At 40.1% G+C, this 21,937-nt stretch overlaps 1 protein-coding gene across 3 annotated transcripts in view; it reads left to right on the top strand.

Annotated features, from left to right (window-relative positions):
* kiaa1549lb (KIAA1549-like b) overlaps positions 1 to 18,132 on the top strand; it is a 54,778-nt gene extending 36,646 nt beyond the window's left edge. For 2 of the 3 annotated variants that reach the window (XM_085762895.1, XM_085762906.1), the window contains exons 8-22: positions 152 to 211; positions 2,041 to 2,192; positions 2,718 to 2,889; positions 3,428 to 3,591; positions 4,593 to 4,628; positions 6,121 to 6,311; positions 9,301 to 9,431; positions 10,366 to 10,490; positions 11,176 to 11,405; positions 12,494 to 12,626; positions 14,742 to 15,125; positions 15,211 to 15,305; positions 15,595 to 15,743; positions 15,953 to 16,104; positions 17,323 to 18,132. In XM_085762895.1, coding sequence (XP_085619021.1) covers positions 152 to 211; positions 2,041 to 2,192; positions 2,718 to 2,889; positions 3,428 to 3,591; positions 4,593 to 4,628; positions 6,121 to 6,311; positions 9,301 to 9,431; positions 10,366 to 10,490; positions 11,176 to 11,405; positions 12,494 to 12,626; positions 14,742 to 15,125; positions 15,211 to 15,305; positions 15,595 to 15,743; positions 15,953 to 16,104; positions 17,323 to 17,586 — 2,438 coding nt within the window. In that variant the 3' untranslated portion in view covers positions 17,587 to 18,132. Of the gene's footprint in view, positions 1 to 151; positions 212 to 2,040; positions 2,193 to 2,717; positions 2,890 to 3,427; positions 3,592 to 4,592; positions 4,629 to 6,120; positions 6,312 to 9,300; positions 9,432 to 10,365; positions 10,491 to 11,175; positions 11,406 to 12,493; positions 12,627 to 14,741; positions 15,126 to 15,210; positions 15,306 to 15,594; positions 15,744 to 15,952; positions 16,105 to 16,840; positions 16,916 to 17,322 lie in introns of all 3 variants that reach the window. The other variant, XM_085762917.1, reaches the window with a different exon arrangement.
* The last annotated feature ends 3,805 nt before the right edge of the window (positions 18,133 to 21,937 follow it).

Below are 21,937 nucleotides of genomic sequence, written 5' to 3'. Positions count from 1 at the left end.
TTGATCTTTTCTTTTGCCATAGTAAAACCAAGCGATTAGAAAAAAAAATCTCTACAGTATAATGCATAAAAGAGGTTGTGTGTCAAAGATGAAATATTTCAGTTTGTCTGGGCAGACAATAATGTTTTTGTTTTTGTCTTTGTCTTTGCAGCATTGGAGTATCACAATCTGAACACCTCCACTGCAACAAGAGACTTTTGGGTGATCACAGGTAAGCATGCATATGAAAAATGTCCTCTGGTCCGTTGATAATGTTGCAGTAAAAAAAGAGAAGAAAATCCTTGTTTGGTCCTCTTGTGCAACTGTGAGCATATTATCTGTTTATGAATCACCAGCGGTACATGTTTGACAGCTTGTCAAATTTAAGCAATTCTTTTTGTGCTACTTGATGGCACAGAAAACACTTGGAACAGTGCGTGTGGCAGGAATGAACCTATTCAGCTGCGAATTTCATGCTTGGCACTATTTATGGAAACTTCAAGACATAATGCATGTTCTTTTGTTTATAATCTAAACTGTGTCTTTTTACAGAAGTGATTATATGCACAGGACTCCTGTGTGGTTTATTGTTTAGTATTTACTTTCTGAGCCTCATGGATGACTACACAGACTGAAGGGCAGGAGCAGTGTTCAAAGGCACCCACACTTTCATAACATATAATGGATGGTCTGTGCACTTACTGCGATGAGAGGCCGAGTCAGTTCAAGGTCATCCCCTAGATAATGGGATTTAGTCACACTGAACAAGATGTACAACCAGGATTATTGCTTTTCAACTGTTAAAAAACAGAACAGATTACAGCCGCATTGGCTGATGTTTGACCACTGCTGGACAGAGTGGCTCCAAAACGAGCTTCCAACCCCTTATTCATCATTGGCTTATGGCGCTTTTATGGCCAATAACAAAATTTTCCTCTTACATATGGATTCAATACTAAGGAACATGAGCTTCCTATGAAACCATGAAGGCTGAAAACACTCCGTTGGTCTCAACAGAATCACACAGTGGAAAAATACAACAAGCTGCACTGCAAGCTGCAAAAGCTGCAAAACCTACTGCACTCGGTCTACTTAAATAATGTGAATCAATGACAGAATGATTGCCTACCAAATGGCTGAGCCAGTTGGCCAGATTTTATCATGTCTCTTTTGAAGGGTCTCTTTCGTGGATGACATATGTGAAACACATTTCAGTGACAGCTTGCTGCACGGCAGATAAGTAGCTGCCTGGTGCCTAAAAATGACTCAGCATCAGTAGAGTGTCAGTGGTTTGGCTATGCACAGTCACTATCAACTAGCAAAGTTGACTGTTAACACATTCACAACCTCCGGAGGTTGAAGAAGAAATCTATTCAACCATCTAAAGAGGAGTACTATATTTGAAGGAATATGCGTTTCACTTTCGATACAGTCGTCTGTATCTCACAACATAAACGGTTATCAGTGTCCGACACCTTGGAGCATTCAAAGAAAACTTTAAAAGCAGCCAACAATGGTTAAGGTGACTGATAACTTCCTATTCTATTTTATCGAGCTGGAATATAAATTTGTACCTAGGGATTTAAGACCATTTTGAAAACAGTGGCTTTTAGAGTGCAATCCACATGCCTGTTTGAGTCTTGATCATTATGGACAGGAATTTAAAAAAACAAAAACAATCACAATTCATGTCATGGATTGTCATTGCGCTTTCAAAGATTGTGATTTGATTTTTAGGACTTCTGATGTGATTGTTTGGCCCTTTGTAAGATCTAGTTTGTTTTGAACGGGCCCCAGCCCATGCAGTCTTAAAATGCCTTTTTGAATTGAAGCTTGTCAGTTATGTACCTACTGTATGGTAATGTTGTACATTTACAGCTAATGGATCTAGACTGCAAAATGCAAACTGAAAATGCTTTAGTCTGTCTTTGTCAATCAGACACAAACATTTCTAGTTCTGCCTCTATCCCTTCTTTGTTTGTGCTTGCTCTTCGAGCCAATAATTTATTTTCTCTTTTAACAACCATCTGGCCATCCTCTTCGTTTCGTCTACATTTGCAGTGATCCAGGATGTGGATAACGCCAGCCTGGAGGGACAGTACCAAAGCTTTGCCAGTTTAATGGAGCAACGGCTGGCAGAGTTGTTTGTGTTGGCAGGCCAGCAGGGCACCCGTTTTAGACGAGCCACTACTGTAGGCAGCTACACTGTGCAGGTAAGAAACTGGCACGGCGGCCCTCAGGGAATGCCAGGTCTGAGTTTCTCTGCAAGAACAAACAGTCTAGGATGCACAGAGTTAGAGAGAGAGAAAATAATCCGTCATTTTAGGTTCTCATTCTGATGTTTTGCCTGAGTGCCCTGGCATGTCAGTCTGAAGGCTAATTGAAGCATTAGTCCAATAGTTTTGTTGGCGTATTTCTTACAATATGAATATTTCATGAGATGTACACTTTGATTCGCACTTTTGCACACGCTTGTATGATTACTTGTGGTCAGCCCCTCATAATTAGGAAGCTTCTCAGCTCATCATCTGCTAATTAATCATCAAAACAAGTCAGAGGTTGAATGATTTATTAAACAAGTACACTCTGCTGTCCATGTGTTTTTTTTTATCTAATGAGACTCTCTGACTGGATACAGGTTTTCTGAGATTAAAGTTTCATTACAGTGAACCAGGCTTTTAAAAGAAGCTGATGATGACTCTTTTGTGTGTATGCCATCGCTGTTCATTCCCAATCAGATGGTGAGCATCCGCAGGGTGTCAGGCTCGAAGAATCCGGCAGAGATGACCTACTACGTCCAGCACAACGGCGTTCCTCTATCGGGCACATCAGCTGCCAAGGTCCTGAACACAGTGGATTCTCAGACTATGGCGCTCACCCTGGGCTACTTCGTCCAGCTTCAAGCGGAACGTAAGCGCAGCGTTAAGTCTACCATTTGACAAGTAGGCAAATAGACAGAAACACTGACAGACAGACATGCAAAGCAAAACACATGACTCATGCTGAGTTTCGAAAGCCGAACTGGTGCTGGGGTGAAGGCAGAAGAAGAAAAGGTTGAGAAAGCTCTTTGCTCTCTAATCTCCCTGAAATGCTCCCGGCAGGACGTTATTTGTTTTGGCTGCAGCGCTGCTCACTGCGATGTGAAGAGGGAGAGACAGAGACAGAGACAGAGTTGGTCAAGAGGGAGCAGGAGAGAGAAAATGTTGCATTCTCTCTTAGGTTGTAGCGTACAATAGCTGAATCAGGCTCGCTGCATATCAGGTTGAACTGTGTTCTCTGTCACTTAAATGCGGGTGTGAGGGATGCTTCTGCATATTTGAGCATGAAAAAGAGGCTGCATATAATACTTCCAGGCTGCATATAATGCTTCCAGTGAGCCGCTCAATGGGCTAACTGTTGTGATTTAGTGTGTTGAATAGTGTTGAGTATGTGTTTTTCTTTTTTTCAGCTGTGGTCAAGAACCCTCCTAATAACCTTTGGATAATCGCTGCAGTGTTGGCCCCCATCGCTGTTGTAACACTCATTATCATCATCATCACAGCTGTGCTATGCAGGAAGAATAAAAATGACTTTAAAGCTGATGCCATTGGCAACCTCAACCCCCGAGCTAAGGTATCCATCTTTTCTCTTTGTGTACCTGCCTGTTGACTGGAGCCAAAATGATGATCATGAAAACCCAGTTTTGATAATTGATTCATTTTTTTTGTTTATTTTTAAGGCTTTTCAAATATTAGAATTTGCTTCCTCTGTTAGATTGAGTCGGTTTAAATATGTTTGAATTTTGGGTTAGGGTTAGGGTGAAATTATCATAGACCATTTCTGCACTTTCAGGCAGTGTATTACAAAACCATTAACTGAATAATTCAGGAAATCAACATACTGTAATCATAATCTGTATAATAATAATTATTATTATTACTGGTAGCCTTAGATTAGACATTTGTGATTTGCTTTACACAATGTGAAACAGTACTGTGACAGAGGGGGGCAAAGTGTGCACTGATCAAGGTTAAATTTTCATGTGCAGATGAAGGTAACACTTTCTGATTAAATTCCAAATTGTTTCCTTGGAAGTTTCCCAGTTAGATGTTCCCAGTTATTGATTGCAAAGAGAGTGGTGATAAATTGGTACACAGGATATCAAGTTATCTGAAGCATGTCTATAAACAAGCAAACAATTCAACATTTATGAAGAATAATAGGTTTTTAAATTATGAATGATGACTAGATATTTCTTATGATCTAAATGGAGCAATATCTTTCATGACGGTCCCCCTACAAATGAATAATGAAGTCAACATAACTAATTGAACTAAAATAACAGTCTAAGAATTTATTCTCTGTGTTCTCTGTAATTTGTAGCAAATGATGTGCTAATTTCCAACCAAAAACCAAAAAGCCAAAACAAAAAAAAAGAAGGAAATAATGAAAACAAAGTGCTACCGACATAACATACAGTAAAGTTTGTTTTGTTTTCTGGGTAATGTTGAGTATTATCTGTGTAATAGTGTCTGTATGACTTGTATTGCATTGTCAGTTTGATAGACAGTCCTGAAACTTGAACACTACACACGCACACAGTTTAAAATAATTTCTATTTCTCTCACTTCCAGATGGCGTATCGGAGAGACGTTGGCTATTATCACCAGGTATCTGCCTTTCTCTGTATCCTCTCATTACCGATCTCTGTTTTCATCTTTAGGGCTTAGCTGTGCCAACAGTAGGATTTGAATGGGATTCTGTGCAGACATCACCTTTGATATATTTCAATAAATCCTGCTGTGCTGATGAAAAGTAAGGATACACACAGCACTTTGCAGAAACAAACCTTTCAGAATGAGATTTTCTTGGATGAAAGCCGGGTATTACCTATTCTTCTCATAGTCGTCTCCAGATAGCAAATTTGAAGTCTTTACAGAGAATGGTTATTATGGAGATCTATTTTTCAAACTGAATGAGTGCGTGTATGCGTGTGTGTACTGACACTTGTTTGTCTTGAGTTGAGAAGATTGAACACTGTTTCAATTATTGTTGCATCAAGGACGTCACAATGCTCTAATCAAAGTTATCTCTCCACCTCCATGTCTGTTGTTTTTTTGTATGCGGTGTGCAGGTTCACTGTGAGACATCAGTGTAGAATAATAAAAATGCAGCATAGCACTCAACACGTTCCACTGCTTTATTTATGGGATATCATTAGAGAGAAAGTCATAAAATCTTCTATATTACACAGCGAAGGCAACTTCAGTGGTAGTTTCAGAGCAGCTATTACTGTATTGCAGAGACTCTAAGGTCCTGCAGAGTCTCATCACGTTAAAACAACAGTAGAATTTAATTGAATCTAATATGAAAAAACCCCTGGGTTTCTCCTGACAAACCAACATCTTAGGTAGCGTGTATCATCAGTTCTTTCTAATAAGTCGTGTAAATATCTAGGAAACTTCTGATTATGCTCAAAGATAGAGACTCCTAAAATTTAAATGAGGCTCTTGCACTACCTCCTTTTTTTTCTCAGCCTCACTGCCTGTCAGCACTTTCATCATTTATCCTTTTTAGAACTTCTGCTTCTGAGACCAGCTACGGTGGCACACGTTTTAGTTTGTGAACTGAGAAACTGGATACTGTGTGTGTGTGTGTGTGTGAAGAGTTAAAATCCTTTAGCCCCTTCTGTACCTTTCTCTGTGAAGACGTGGACATATTTCTAGAGGAACATGTTAGGTATAACACCATGAGTCCTCATCCTCCTCCCTCTTATCCTCTAATGCGTTCTAACATTTTAACTTCATTACTAGATTTCTGTGAAAGTCTGCAAATCTCATCTTGTCACCGCCCACTGCGAGTCATTTATTTGACAAGAATTTGGAAGAGGATGAAAAAGGGCCTCAGTTAAATCTATGCTTATCTATTTCAAGGCAGAGCAGCACAGTCATCCCAGTTCAGTTCCTTAAATCCTTTGGACATCTCTTAAAAAGATATACTTTTGAGCTATTTTGAAATGTCTGTCTATGTGACACTTCTGGTTGGCTAATGTATATCTCTTTGTTTAGTGACTTCTCTCACCACCAAGTATGTGGAAGGGAGTCAGCCTTGTTTGAGCAGCCTCTTTTGTCTTTCTCCACTTTCGTGCAACCTGTCCACCAGCCAGTCCAGGGTTTTGACTATGCCAAGCAGCATCTGGGACAACAGGGAGGAGATGAAGAGACCCTGCCTGTCAGTCAGGATACCTTAGTGATGTCCCTGAAAATTCGGGACACGCCACTTTCACTAGAAAAGGCCCTGCAGCAAGACGGAACTGCCAACAAGAAAAGCCTCACTGCTGACAGACACAAAAGGTATCATTATCTCTATGCATATTCACCTCCTTATGCTGTTATCCCTATCGCCAACAAAAAAAAAACTTTATTAACTACAACCATTTCATATTTCACCAGCCAAACAGAGGACATAGCTGACTGAACAAATCCCTTAAGTACATACTTTATTCTGGATAAAAATGTAGGTGATCAAAGTTTGTGTAGAGAAGTGCATTTACAGTTGAAGTGAAAATTCAATTCTCTCCTCATTTTTTGTGTAAGGAAAATATGTACTATGATAATACTGCAGTTATTGTTTGCATTATATTCTAAGATTCTTAAAGCAGAAGTAAGTGATATATTTGTGTTAATATAAGTCTTAAATAGTTATATCTTCCGACAGCAATCACTTACATAGAGTGTTTGGACCGAAACACGGGTCTGTCAGTCCCTCTGCTCTGCTCTGAGCCGAGGAGAAAACATTTATCGTATCCTACAGTTTTTATCCAATGAGGAGAGAGAACGGCATGCAGGGCTGTGTGTGCAGCCAAGGGACACCGTGAATGTGGCGACGTAGGGACGAGGACTGTTATGGTGCGTTCAATGAAACTCGTAACTCCTGTTTTTCCGACCTGTGAAGTTGTATCAGTTTGATCTGGTACGAGTTCACAGGTCGGAAGTTACGAGTGGCCGTTATAGTGACTTTCACTGGTAAAACAGGTCGGAAAAACATGAGTGGGTTGCCTGAAACGCTACAAAGTCGTAAGTTGTGACTTGAAGCTGTAATTTACGATTTCAAAAGCCTGCCTGGAACGCAGCATTAGCGAAAACGACCGGATCGCTTACTTCTGCTTTAACAATGATTTGACAAAAGATGAAAACTTCAAGATGAGCACAGAGGAAAGGCCAAGCATAGCTCTATGTGTCTCAGTTAACATGTTGACATTCAGGTGATAGTTTATTCAAAAATCTCGATCAACAGAGACTAATGGCAACCATCCAAAGTGCAGTTTACAGTGTGTGTGTGTGTGTGTGTGTGTGTGTGTGTGTGTGTTATGGCAAGGATTGCACCACTGCTCTGTCAGAAAGCTCCTGGGTCACATACAGAGAGACAGGATGATAAAACACAAATCCCTCCAGCCCTATATTGTCTATCCTCATTCTACCCTGATGCTGAACGATAGGCAGCCATTAACAGAGCTCGCTGTATGGGCAGGTGAAATTAACCGTTTTCTTCATCTGACAGTCGGTGCCGGTGTATCTGGGATTAATTACAATGTTAAATTATTAAATCGAGTATAAGCAAAAGGGCATAATTTTTCAAAGTGATGCAGGATAATGAGATCCAATAAAATTTGTTTGACAAATAGGGAATCTATGGACTTCTAGTAATGATTTTGAAGCCTTCTGGGGCAGCAAAAGTTTTTAATTTGTTATTTATCAAACTGTTGGTCTTTTAAAGGTTCCTATCTTTTAATGAGATAGAGTCTGAAGATGAAATCATTCATTAGCATTTCTCAGTTTTTCAGCCAGATACATGTCTTCCCTGCTTTGCCATTAAGTACAGATCACATAAAGAGATAGTAACATCATACACAAAACTCAAGGGATTATACACAGTAGTGTGTAGAACATTTTTCAAAAAATAAGTCCTTGCACAAAGATGGATTCCCCAGATTTTCATGATGAGATGAAAAATACTCAATGAAAATGCTTTAAGCCCAACAGATGCATGTCAAATCAATCAGTGAACTATCATGAGTGTTTGAGTGTAACGACGTGCCTCTTTAAACAGTTCTACCAACTAAGCATGCATCAAGTATTTTTAGCCTCAGTTTTACTTGGAACTTTAAGAACAGTCAGTGTGATTTTCCAGTGAGAGACGAAGAATGTAGTAATAGATTTATCTTTATTGCAGCTATTTAGCATACGTATGTCTTAGCTAGTGTGCAAGTACAAACATGATTTTAGCCCTTTGATGCTAACATTGACAGATGAGCCTGTGCTGCATTCATTCAGGCAGGTCCACAGTTCTTGTTGACATCAGAGTGAAAGTGAAATCTGTCATTCACCTGTTGTACTGCATGTTCGAAATGACATCTCTTCCGATACGCCCATGGGCACTCATGTGTCAGCCTCTGAGCACCAGGAAAGGATCAAACACACTCTCACTCAAACACTCAGTGTAAACGTTTTCTGTACACCTCAATTAACTTAAACACATCTATGCATCTTTTTCCAAGCCTGTGACTGTTGCATGGAGCTGGCTCTCTCTGCAGCGCTGCCTCCAAGAGAGCTGAGGAGGGCAGCCGCTGTACCACTGTTTCTCTTTGCTGTTATCATTTTTACCAGACAATTAGGGGATAGACCACGGCGCTTTGATGTCACTGTCAGCCTCGTGGTCCTCTGAGCCGCTGCTTGATCAGCTCTAATTCCAACTACAGTACAGTGTTTGAAGCTAGTGAAACAAGAATTGGCTAAAGCAATTGTTTATCCAATTAAAGGACCAGTCTTGCTTCACCCAGGATGTGAGCTCACACTGATTTGATTGAAACACAGTATGTCCACAGTGCATTTACTGTATGGTAAAGACACTTGAACACAAAAGTGCGCAAGTTGACAAATGCAGACATGAAGATATACACACAAAGACACACATAGTATCACCCAGCAAGACAATTCATCAACATTATTAGCATTAATTTTGAAGTATGGCCAGTTCGTGACAATTTGATGTCAGTCTGTATCAATTAAGAGAGGCTGAACACAAAGGACTGACTGGTCTCAATTTGACTGTTTTTCTCTGAAGACGGGCTGTGTGCAGTGATGGGCTCAGTATGAATACACAGTTTTTCATTACGCGAAAAACAAAAAAACAAAAACAATAATTTATCATGTTCACTGGACTCTGGCTGGGGAGAGGGGGAGAGGGAAGGTGAGGTTGTTAAAGGAGAGGATGACATAACCTGGCTGCGTGCCCAGCTTCCCGAGAGCTCACCGCCTTTCCTGTTGCTATGGTTACTTGCAGCAAGTTGCCGAGTGAGGACGGTTCCGTCATCAGCAACGAATCAGAGAAGCTGAATTCCAGCAGGGGCTTGACAGTGCCGAAAGTCACAGCGCAGCAGAAACTGACAAAGGAGGAGACGCACAAGAGGGATGGTGAGAGTCACACGGTGATGCAAATACAAATAATTTATTCTCCTGCTTCTTCTAAAGGCAAGGTCAGGTGTGTCACAAATGCCAAAAAAATCTTTGCCAGTTCCTCCCGCCTCCTGCATGACAAACTTCTCCAAATGTGTCAGTTTCTCGTGCATGCAGGTACTGAAGAGAAAGGCAGTGCAGCTTTTTATTTTTTTTTAAGACAGAAAGGTAGCCACTCAGCAATAAGCATAGATGGACCTGATGAATATACATGAGACAGACACTCTGCTGACATGATACAGTATGTCAGAGTAGTGGATGCTGTGACACACCAGCAAAAACACATACACACACACTGAGTGAAATAAAAGATGCAGAAAGGCCATATGAAGCCTCACATGCTCCTCTAAGTAACAGCTTTTCACACATTGAATTATTTTCTGTTCTATTCTTGTCCACTGAAAATAACTGTTCCACATGTGGTGGGTGTGAGTTAAATTAATCAATTTAAAATACTCTGCTTATAAATTGGATTGCGCTCTCGAGATTATGATTTTCTTAATGGCTGGATTTGAATAATTCATCAGCTGAGTTAAGGGAAACTCGAACTGAATCCAGTTTTGTCTGATGTCAGATGAGGAATAAAAGTGCAAAGTCAGTTCCTTCCATCTATCACAGAGATGCATTGCCACAACCTTGGAAGCCGAAGCTATCTCTGTGATCTATTGTCTCCGTCCACCACTTCATTTGCTGATGCAAACGACTGATGTTTGACATAATCCCACAGTGTCAGCTACAGAGAGACAAGGTGATGAGAACAAGGAGGGGGGGGAGGGGGGGTAGACACAGAGACAAAGAGGGATTGTGACAGTTTGTTCCTCTTTGACTGACAGTGTAATGATTAGAGGTATTTGTAGTTTCTTTGTGAGTGAACTCCCTCTCTGTTCTTCAGATCCATATGACTCCTCCTCTGGCTCACTGCAGCTCATTTCCATAAAGCCCATGGTGGCTCAGCCCAACTACTCACACCCTGCATCGTCTGACCGCAGCCAGGACTCAGCCGTTGTCAATGGAGAGGTGATGCACTTGCACACATCCAGTTGTAGAGACACACAGATTGACCTGTAGACACAAATATAGACACAAACAAACATGTGCACACTTCTCTTAAAGGTCCCGTAAACATATTTTCTTTGTAAGCTTTTTATTATGAGCAATATCAATGTCAAAGTTGGACCTATTTTAGCTGTTTCACATATGAATTTTCTGTATTCATGTTTTGCCCTTGTTTTTCTCAATAGTTTGAAGTGGACAGTATATTTAGCTGAAAACAGTTGGTTCATTAAAATTACACAGAGCACGTTTTAAAAAATACATATATTCTGCATTCTGTAATTTTGAATCCATATAATGAACATGAAAATAATAGAGATGTTTTCAGAGTCAGAGTCAGAGTATCTTTATTGTCATTATTCAAGATAATGAAATTGTCTTCGGACCCACGGCTTAAAAACACAACATACAATACAGTAATAAATATGAACTTTTATAAAACTTTAATATTATTTAAAGTAATAAATAAATAAAATTTCACTCTGTCTGACTGTGATTGTTGCGTAACAGTAACATTTTTAGAGCTTTTTATTCTCACAAACACTCAAAGCGGGACCATACCAGGCACAGCACGAAGAACCTTGTGTCTGGTTCCATTCTGATCTCCACTTGTTCCCTTGCATCCTGCTGCGCTCGTTCCTCTCTACAGGTGAACTTGGTTCTGAAGCAGAAGTCAGACATTGAGCACTACAGGAACAAACTGAGACTGAAGGCTAAGAGGAAGGGCTATTATGACTTCCCCTCCACTGACGGCAGCAGCAGCGGTCGAGCCTTGGCGCAGAGACAGAGGCACAGTCATGAGAGGGCAGCTGGTGAGCATGGCAGACCACTGGAGCCTGATGATGAGCGAGGTTCCACTTATGTCAAGTCTCACAGGAGGTGAGGGGAGAATGGGAAAGCAAGTGGAACCTGGGTTTGACTGGGTGTATACAGAAAAGAAAATCCATGCTTGTTGAAGGTTGTGAGGAGGTTTCTCATACAAGGACACAGTTTGAACAGCCGTGATATTGGCTGATTGGGCTTCTCACCATGGGCAGTTATCCGTAACTGCTGACCCCTGCCTTGTCTAATTAGCTTACAGATAAGTGAAACTGTCCCCTCTAATGTTGTCATTATCCCGTCTTAGTGGGCAGTGAGAGACCCATCAGGTTTGTCTGATTAGTTTGATCCAAGTCCTGAGCTTCCATAATGGAGATAAGAGGATTGGCAGGGTGTCAGTTGGTCCACTATGCTGGTTCTGCTTTAGAGATGCAGACAAAGATGGACGGTCTTTGGATATAACAGATTTGGGTCAAGTGTGTGAATAGTCTTTTCCACACCGGATTATCATACACCCAAACCAGCTGCACTTAAAACAGAAAACAACTTCTGAATTTGGGCTTGTGCGCTAGTAAAGGGTTGTGTGGCTGGGTTTATATCCCACCCTGGTGAGCAAGATAAGGATTTTAGCAGCTATTTGCTGCCGAAATTAGTGTGTGGCTGATTAGCTACACCAACAACATGCAGTACATTTCTCCAGCTGAAAAGACCATGTCAGAGCATGTTTGCTGATATGTACTTTGCCCCCAGTCAATGATTGTACATTGTTGTTTTGTTCTACTACATTACCACTGTTGCACTTCACTGTGAAAACTCCTAAAGGCTAGTCTCACATCTGGCATCTGACGTAACATTTAGAAAGATCATCTGAAATATTTACACAGCTCTTTCAGTCAATATCCTTATGAGATTGTGTGTATCTCAATTTCTGTAACTTTCTGAAACAGGAATCAAATACCTCTCCCAACCGTATACATACTGTCTGGCACAATGAAGTTGAGAAGGTTCATTGTACCAGACTTTTCCTCCACCTTGCACTCCCTGACACTGCAGGCACACTGAAACTGAAATGAAAATAATTGAAATGTTTTAACTTAAGTACCCCAGGTCTGACTTGTACTGAATGCACTCCTCACTCTAATTGGCAGGCACTCCCAGGTAGGGCAAACGGCGTATCGCAGCAGACAGAGTCTGAGCAGTCCCAGTCCTGGAGGAACAGAGATGGACCTGCTTGTTATGAGGGAGAGACCCAGGAGAGGCATCCGCAACAGTGGCTATGATGTGAGTCACGTGTCATCATCCACAGGCACTGTTCTGGCAAAATGCAGATGTTTACCATTTTTGAAAAAGTAGCACTGACACTGACAAAGAACATTTTTAAACAATTTTAGGTAATTTATACTATTCATTTAGAGTGCTAATGCACAAGTGATGTACTTGCAATAGTTACTCTTGTAAAAAACATTTTAAAGTTTTTTTTAATGTTTTATTGATTGTGTGTTAGGGATGTACTTTACTAATAACACATCTATTTATTTACATGATTTTACCAAATTCAAATGGCAATTAAAAAAAATCTGACATTGCTCTTTTACTTTTCTGAGATGGAATTTAAAAATAGAAAAGGCTCATCATCAATCAGAGGTTGTCGGTGCTAAATCTGTGCCTTATTACCCTATTTAAGACACAGTGTGCCAACAGAGCTAGAAATCAGACATAGTCTGCCCAGGTGTGGTTTCAAGTGGGCCACAGCAAAGAGAAGTGGTTCATTCATAATTAAGAGTTAAATTTTATGAGGTCCTGTCGTTTTGATATAATGCATCTCAAGATGGCTGGTTTATGTCTCCACTTTTTTATTGTTCCATTATGGCTCTATGTTTCTATCATGAAGTCCAAATACGAGCACGTAAGCTCCAGAGAATCATCGAGCAGACCATTCCTAAAGAGGGTTCTTATTCCAAGCAACGATAGAAATATTCTACTGAACTGTTGTTGACCTGCTTTTCATTTTGACCCGTCACAGCAAGAAAATCAAAAGTGTAACTGGCTCTGGTATTGTGCATGCTGGGTCACTGGCCGGGCTTACTGGGATACTGCTATGGAACAAATTAGTTCCAATCCTGGGCTTTTTCTGCAATTGCAAGTCAAATGTCTGCTGTAAAAATAAAATCTTGTTTGTCTTATTAGTGTATTTGATCGCAAAAAAACAACTGTTGCCACAGGTCTTAACATGACAAACCTAACAAATTAATTAACGGCAAGCTCTTGACAGGCTCAACAAATTGAGATTTTCCAGACAAGCAGTAATTCCTTGGTTCTAACCCCCCATTGTTATGACTCTCGATGGGGCTGAACACTCAGTGTATCCAACTCCTCAGCTCCGTGAGAAATGTGGCACAATAGTCAGTAGAAGCTACATGGTCCACTTTCAGAACTCCTGGCCGTGTTGATTACAGGGGGACCAGTGTAGCTGCAGGGCCCATCTCTGCAGATGCAAGTCTCCATCGTTTCATGTTGCAGGGGGGGCTGATTTATGAGGTGCACTACGCAAGGTCTCCGGTGGCTACCCTCTATTCGCACAGGAAGTGGGGCAGCCTCCACTCATGTTAATTTATCACTGGATACAAGAACTGGATGAATGGAAACAGGGATTGGGAGAGGGGGCAAAAGAAGAGGACATGAAAAAAGAGGAAGGTGTGAGGAAGGCATGTGAAAGAAGGAATGAAGTAGCAGGTGAATTGAGAATGGTTGTATTGAATACAAATATAATGGAGATAAGAAAAGAGAAACAGACAAGGAAGATACAAAATAACATTAGCACATATACAAAAGACCTCCAATAACTTCTTTAAGCATTGTTGACCTGTTTATAAGTGCAGAAAAGTGTAGGTTTCCTCTCACTGAGGCAAACTGGTTCTGTTGCTGAACCTACTGTGACAAAGCAGTAACACTGCTGGATCAAACTCGTTCAACTGACTTCTCCTCAGAAACTGCTGTAGCCCTGTCAACAACCCACTGAGAAAATGACAGAAAATATTATAGAATTTGCCATTTTCCGCCTTTCCCAGGCTGAGCCTGTTAATATCCCGCCAGTTCAATGAGAAGAGGTGTAAAATTTTCTGATGTTTGATCCAGGTGTAAATGAGAACATGCCACTGCCACAGATTCATCCATACAAGGCAATGGCCACACAAGTAGCATGAAATTTTGCAATTTCATATCATTTTGTTCCTATATGTATAACAGACCCAGCATTGTTTGTTGCTGTGTTTCCCTATAAATCTGATCACTTGCAAATGTTGTTATGAAATAGATCACGCTGTTCAGATGTATTAGCAAGTCAAAGTTTGAAGATGTGTGTTGAGTTTGAATTGTGAATGGGTTCGTATGTTTCAGACGGAGCCTGAGTTGATTGAAGAGACGAATGTTGACCGTCTAATGGGGCCGCGGGGATACATGTATGGCCGGGGCTTGAAAGGCCACTCAGAGACATCCACTCTGAGCTCACAGCCGTCCATTGATGAAGTGCGACAGCAGATGCACCTGCTGCTGGAGGAAGCATTCAGCCTGGCTTCTGGGGGACAGTCCACCTCCGGAAGGCAGTCTCACCACCACCACCAACAGCAACCCCCTCCTGACCACTACAACCCTGCACCGCCTCCCCTCCCCTATGCAGATGTGGTGACCAGTGCTCCAGGCACGATGAGCTGTGGACGGGGAGGCCTGCAGTGGGTACCATCTTACGGTGCAGACGTGTATCAGTGCAGCCTGCCTAAACCAGTAAGTGGGCTAACATTATTTCCCTTCTCTTAGGAACTATGATAGACTCTCTGTAACCTTAAATACCTTTCACTATCTGTTTAAGGCCTTTCGCTTCACCCAGCTCCCTGAGATGGCCATAGGTTCTCCTCCCCCTTTACCACCTCGCACTGGACCTCCTCCTGGGACCTCCTTAAGACGGTAAGGCCGAGCAAGACAAACATGCACACACACACGCACACAGATGCAGACAGGCAGAAGCATACACACTTAGTCTGTAGCATCCCAAAACCCATCAGATATTCAACATTTATTCTGTGTTATTCAGTATTGTATAAATTTGAATATTGAACTAGTGCATTGAGAGATGGAAAGAATGTTAATGAGGGACTCACTTTTTTTTTTACATGGAAAACATCTGCCATCTAGTGACACTGGTGTGGTATTGCAGCACTCCTATTTATTCCTCCCCCATCTCCTCCCAACTTAGTTCCACTTCTGACTTGGGGCCTAAGGGAAGGAGTTCAGAGACATCTGTCACTGAAATGCAAAGTCAACATGACAACAACCCATATGGGCTAACCACTAGAGCAGCACTACCATCTATCACTGCAGAGCAGCCTGTGTCAAACTACTCAGGTAAGCATATGAGGAGATGACTTTGTATTTTAAAGTGCCCATCATGGTGTGCTTTGCCTTTGTGCCAACATTCATATTTCAAAAATCGTAATATTCTGTCAAAAATAAAACTTTTGGAATAAAAATGTTAAATTAAGTTATCATCTGACATGCATTCATCAGTGACTTTGAAAAAATATATTCATCACTCTCTCTTCTCTTGCCTACAGGAAACCCAATAACAGCTGTCTACGCCATCCCAGCCTCCAGGCCGGGCTACTCAGAATACTTTGTCTCCACACCGCCCACCTCCTACCATAGTCCCTCTTGGATGTCCTATCCACCTGAGCCTGAAGATGTACCGCCACAGTGGGCAGACTCTGTAAGGAAGCCCATATTTCTTGTTTAGGAATCACCCAGCCCTAAATACATAAACTACTGAAGCTGAGCAATATATAGTGGCAGAATAATGTGAACAGATGTCTTGGTTAAACTGGGACAGTCCCAGTTTTCAAACATTTGTCACAGTGCCCCCAACAACTCTTCGCCCTAACAATTAAGACTTTAAAATAAACTTATTAAAGTGACTACTCATGAAACATTAAGGCCAGATCCAGACCATAAACAGGTTATAACACTGCTATAAACAGTAAAGAAGCTTCTGATGCTGCGACCCGGACAATTTAATTCTATAGCTTTAAACTGAAAAAATGAGTACAGAATAGTAAAACTGTAAATAATGTTTTAATTATTGTAGATTGTTGTAGTCCTCAACTTCACTCTCACCTCCTGGTCATAAGGATGTTTTTCCACACAAATGATGGTCACCCCATGGAGCCAGAAAGTGAGCAAAAGCACTGCAGCAGGGAAAAAAACCTAAGCATTAGAAACATCATGAGGGAAATATACTCTTTTAGCATCTTTGTACCTTCTCCTCTGTTTTTCATGAAAAAAAAAAAAACACGGGTTCCATTCGTCCTGTCAGATCTGTTATTACCCATGTGACCCTCCCTCCCCTCCCCTGCACTGGACTCTCCTTGTTTGTATGAACTGTTCTCTTTTTTCCCTGTCTGTTTGCCTGTTTCAACCAGATGCTTTCACGCAGTGTCTTTTTGCAGAACCAGTGTCATTTAGAAACCATTTGCTGAACTGAATTTATGGCTGCCGTTGAGTGGACACAGCAAAATACCGGGGTAGTTGAGCACATTTCCTAAATGAACTCCTATTTTCCTTTTTTCCCATTTCTTGTCATATAAACCTGGCACGTATAAAGATTTTGTATCGGCATCCAAAATTAGTCCATTTTTGGAGTTCAAACGCAGTTTGAACCAAAATCCATTTCAGTGTCATATATGTGTAGATCTCCACACTCATTACTTTCCCTTTTGGTTTATTTATAATGATTGTTTCCTCAGATACAACTGTGTATATTTTCCCTTATCACCCATTTAATTATTTCTAGAGTAGCGGTGCAAGAGAAAATGTTCACTCAGCAAAACTATCGCATATCCTAATGATCTAATTGGCAGCCATTATTTTTGTGGGTAGTAATTCTATGAAGTTGCTGTATTACTGATTTCACATCTACCCTGTTTTCCAGGTGCCCCTCCCTGGGTATGTAGAGGCTTTTCCTCATCCGCGCTACCCGCAGGGCAGCCCCACCAGGCTACCCCTGGAGTACAACCAGGCACTGGAGCAGCCTGCCGTTGCCACTAGCACAGCATCCCAGCAAAGCCTGCCCCAGGTGGTGAAGGACATGGACAGCATGCCCCTGAGCAGTCTCTCCACCTCTGCGCTCGTGCAGGCTATCCGGCAGGAGGTGGCCAAGCTGGCGAAGAAACAAAATGACATGTTCGAGTTTTGATTGTGTCCCCCTGTGGGCAGGAGATGGTTAACCGTGCGTTGGTCTTCAACAGAGTCACACTAAGGTGGTACTCCTCCAGACTTATTTTTGATGTTTGTACTGTAAAATGAACTGATCATCTTTACCCGCTGATTATCCACCGACTGATTTATTTTCATCTACCTATAGTGTTTTTCATCTCCTCACTTAAAGGAATGGAAAATGCTTTGTTTTTGCTTTTTGGTTGTTTTGGGTTTGTTTTGTTTTTTAAGATAAAAAAAAAAATCAAACATCCTCTATTGATGATGTCCCAAGTAACTACATGCATCTCTTCTTTGTAGATATGTCAATAGGATACACTAAATATGGAAAATATAATTTTTTTCCAGCATTAGACATTTTTTGTGAATCAGCATCAGTTGAGAAGAGAGAAAAAGTAGCATTATTGTCTGTACTGAGAGGACCAAATACATCCTGTCAGATGTTAAGTATAAACCACAGTGTATATGAGCATGTACAGTATAAGGACATCATGTATCTTCTCTCCTTTTATAGACCATTGACTTCGATTGGACTGGGTACATGGATATCAGTTCATACCAAATCAAACTACCACATCACTTCTTAAAAGATCTTTATTTTCATATCACCTGTCAACACCAGGATAATATTAATAACAAACACTGACTGTCTTTGCTCATCTAAAAATGTTTTACTGAAATTTAATGAACACATTTAAATTGTAATTACTTTTAATCGACAAATGGACTCAATCTGGGATATTTGTACCTGCCTTTTTAGTTGAAACAAATCAATTATAAAATCTAAAGCTACATCTATGATGATGAAGTGACATATAGATGGAAACATTTGCCTTGAGGTATCTGAAATAGATGGAAGCTTTAATGCTGTATTAACGCAGTGTCCTGTGGTTTGAAGATGCACACATTTTAATGCACATTCAACCCCAGACATATTTGTCACAAAACAATTCCCTTTGCTGCTGGTAATAGTGCCAAAGTCTAAAATGGCCCTCTGTTTGTTTACTGCGCCTTAAGGCTCGTAATGGTCTTATTGAGTGCACTTCACAAATCAGACATCAAGCTCCTGCATCAGTGCTCCTGAGATGTAAGTGCTGATATCTTTGTGTAACGTTATGGATGCCTGCCTGAACATCGACTCAGACTGACTGTAGACTACTTGTCCTTTTCCCAAGGTGCTATATGCTGAGGTAGACCTTTACTTATTGATACAATAAAAAAGACATAATTCTAAATAGGCTTAAAAGCATCCTCTTAACACAATTAATAGATTTTAACTATATACCAGTATCTCACCTTTACCTTTTAACTTTTACTGCCCTGAAGTTAGTTGTCAATTTCATATTAAATATCATATTAGAGTGAAATGAAAAAAGCTTACACACATGTCAGGTAAGCAATGACCTGTACATCAAAAACTACCAACATAAATAGAACTAAAATTAGACTAAATAAAAGCCAGACTAAAATCTACAAAAATCATTCAAGGGATAATTCAACATTTTGGCAAATTCGCCTTTTGCCATAATCCCTGTAGTTTTAGGAGTAGGTTCATCACCTTTAATTTTTGGTGCAAGCTCTTTTTTGTTGTTCATCAAACTCATCAAATATACAATCAGCCTGCCCCGACAATTAAAGGTAATGAACCTACTCTACTACCTACTAAAACTATAGGGATTGTGGCAATAGGCAAATTTGCCAAAATGTTTTTTTTTTTTCCTTTATTTGTTCGAGAGCGAAAGTGTACATTAATGAACATTTTAAAAAGATAAAATGTAAATGCACCCAATTATAGCCAATAGGCTATGTTGAAATATCTGTTTAAGTTTCAGGACCAAAACATCAATATACAGTTCTTTCACAAAATTGTCCTTATAGTTAATGTTAAACAACAGACTAAAACTTTCCAATAGCTAAAGCTGCTGGAAAAAAGGAGGCTGTGGCTTGTCAAGGCTGTTGCAGCAGCTGTGAGGAAGGAGGGTTGTTGAACTCTTAAATTAATTTTTTAAAGGTGAGCTTATTGCTCTTGGATGACTCTCCTGGACACTTTAATCATCTTTGTAAACCTACTTCATTTCTTTTTCTTTTTTTCCCCTTTTTTTAACGATATACTACATCAGATTAAGGCTGTAATAGTAGGACAGCGCCCGACACCAAACTATGGACTATCCAAAAGAACTCCTAAAACAATAAACATTAGATCATTACACAAATGAAAAAAGATCCATCTTCCTTGGAGAAACACTCATTTTCATCAATAGCTTATGGTGAGCTCTTAATGCAGAATTACTAGATTGGGGGTGGAGAGCTGAACTGACTGCAGATGAGTGCATGTAGGTCTACAGCAGGGGTGCTACGATATGTTTGTGTAAACAGTGAGATGCTATAGATTGTCTACTTTTACTATATTATTGCAAATTTATTGCACATGGAGCGCTTTGCTGATTATTTTCAATAATCAATTCTGTCACAGGAAAGCTGCCAGTTGTGGCATAAGAAAGATGACGATGAGTGAAAATGCCTTTGAATCATTGTTTCCTTCTGTCAAACAGCTATTGCTATTGCAGCGGTCCTATCCTGTATGAATTTAGCTGTTTTACATCATGTCTGCTGAGCAAACCTGTCATCTCTTCCAAGAACGGTTCTTTCTTTTTTACTCATGACTGCTGTGTGTAAGTAGGTAGAAAGAAATACTGTATGTCTTAAACTCAACAAGAAGTCTGTTGCTTGTTTTCCCAAGATTCATTTGACTCATTATTCAGAGGAGCACTTAATGTCTTAAGAACTGTACTAAAAACAGTGAAACCATTTTTGTGCATACCAGAAGTGAACACCTTTCCACATTCTCATGCTGGATAACTGAAAAAAAACAACTTAGTGATATCAATAAATAAAGAGGTTTAAGCTGGTTTATCGGTTTATAAAAGTATTTATTCTAGGAAATGGAGTACGGAATGAGCTAAACCTGTTCAACATCAATGTCTTTTTTGTCTTCCTGAATGGTTTCCTCATTTCCTTTTCATCTGTTTGATCTTGATATATTTGATGTTCCTCAGAGATCTGACAGAGACCTTTGAGACAGATGGAGAATGAAAGAAATATTAGCCAACATGATTAAAATTAAATAAAAGATTTTAGTAGAGGAACCTAGTAAATCCGTGTCTTCAATACCTCATTTCATTACTGTGTCATTTTATTTCCAATGAGAAATATCAAAAGAGTTAAAGACATTGTTGCACTGATCCTCCACGTCTCCTGATGCATGGTATTATAGCTGTATATGTGATTACTTTCTTACACCACAGGGACTTTAAAGAGGCTTTGTGTCACAAGAAGAGAAGACTAGACCCTTTGTTTCAGTATTGCTTGAAGGTTTAGTTGGTTGTTTTGCAGCTAGCCTACTATTAAATGACTTGTTTTCAACCATGTTGCTGGAGCCATAAGTAGCCTATTTCTCTCTTGATAAATTGCCTAGAAGATTGCCTTTTCTCTGCTTTTGATTAAAAAAAACTTTCTTTTTTTTCATGAATGGTCTGTGACTTGACTTAAATTAAGGCTCCTTTTGATGCTGTCCGCTATCAATTGACATTAGTGGATGATGGGATCAGTTAGGGTGAAATCTGTTATGGCTTGTACACTTATGCAAAAATCATCTTAATATTGTTGCATATTGCTTTGCTTACAGTAGCTATTATAAACCTAGTGTTTGCTATTGAAAAAGATGAAACTAATTTACAGTGTGGTAGGCCTATATTGTGAGCAAAATGTTAGTTTTTAATATTCTGTTTGCCTTGTGTGACCCTATAATTTATCTTGTTTTGTTATTTAGAGATTCTGTCATGCATATTGTGATAACATAACTACAAATAGGTATTTTCTATAGAAAGAAAAAGTGAAGTAGCCTAATTTCCCCTCTGCATCTATGTGTTGTTGGGTTTCTCTGTTCTGTTTAGGTGGGTGTAGCTAGAGCACTGGAAAAGAGAGTAACGACACGCATTGGTTCAATGGAAGCGCCTCCTGATGGCGGAATATGGGTAGGCTATTGCAAAAGCGCCCAAGAACTGACATCTCTGCATTGTTGGTGAATGAGCAAGTGTGGTATTTTCAATAATTTAAGGACATTTATAGATCACCCACGTTAATCATCATTGAGGATCCTTTACAGATAAATATTAACAAAAAAAAAAAAAAAAAAGTTGTCTACATTAATGTTTCTATCTACATTTTGTAATAAACAAATTATAGGTATAATTTGATATGACCAGGACACCTAAAAACAAAAACACTGCCGTTTTCATCAATTTACAAGCAAGTGGGCAACACACATACAT

The sequence above is a fragment of the Trachurus japonicus genome, chromosome 3, assembly GCF_045865225.1.
Source record: "Trachurus japonicus isolate A0001 chromosome 3, Traja_1.0".
Lineage (NCBI taxonomy): Eukaryota > Metazoa > Chordata > Actinopteri > Carangiformes > Carangidae > Trachurus > Trachurus japonicus.
The sequence above is the reverse complement of the archived record's forward strand: the minus strand, read 5'-3'. Positions and strand labels throughout refer to the sequence as shown.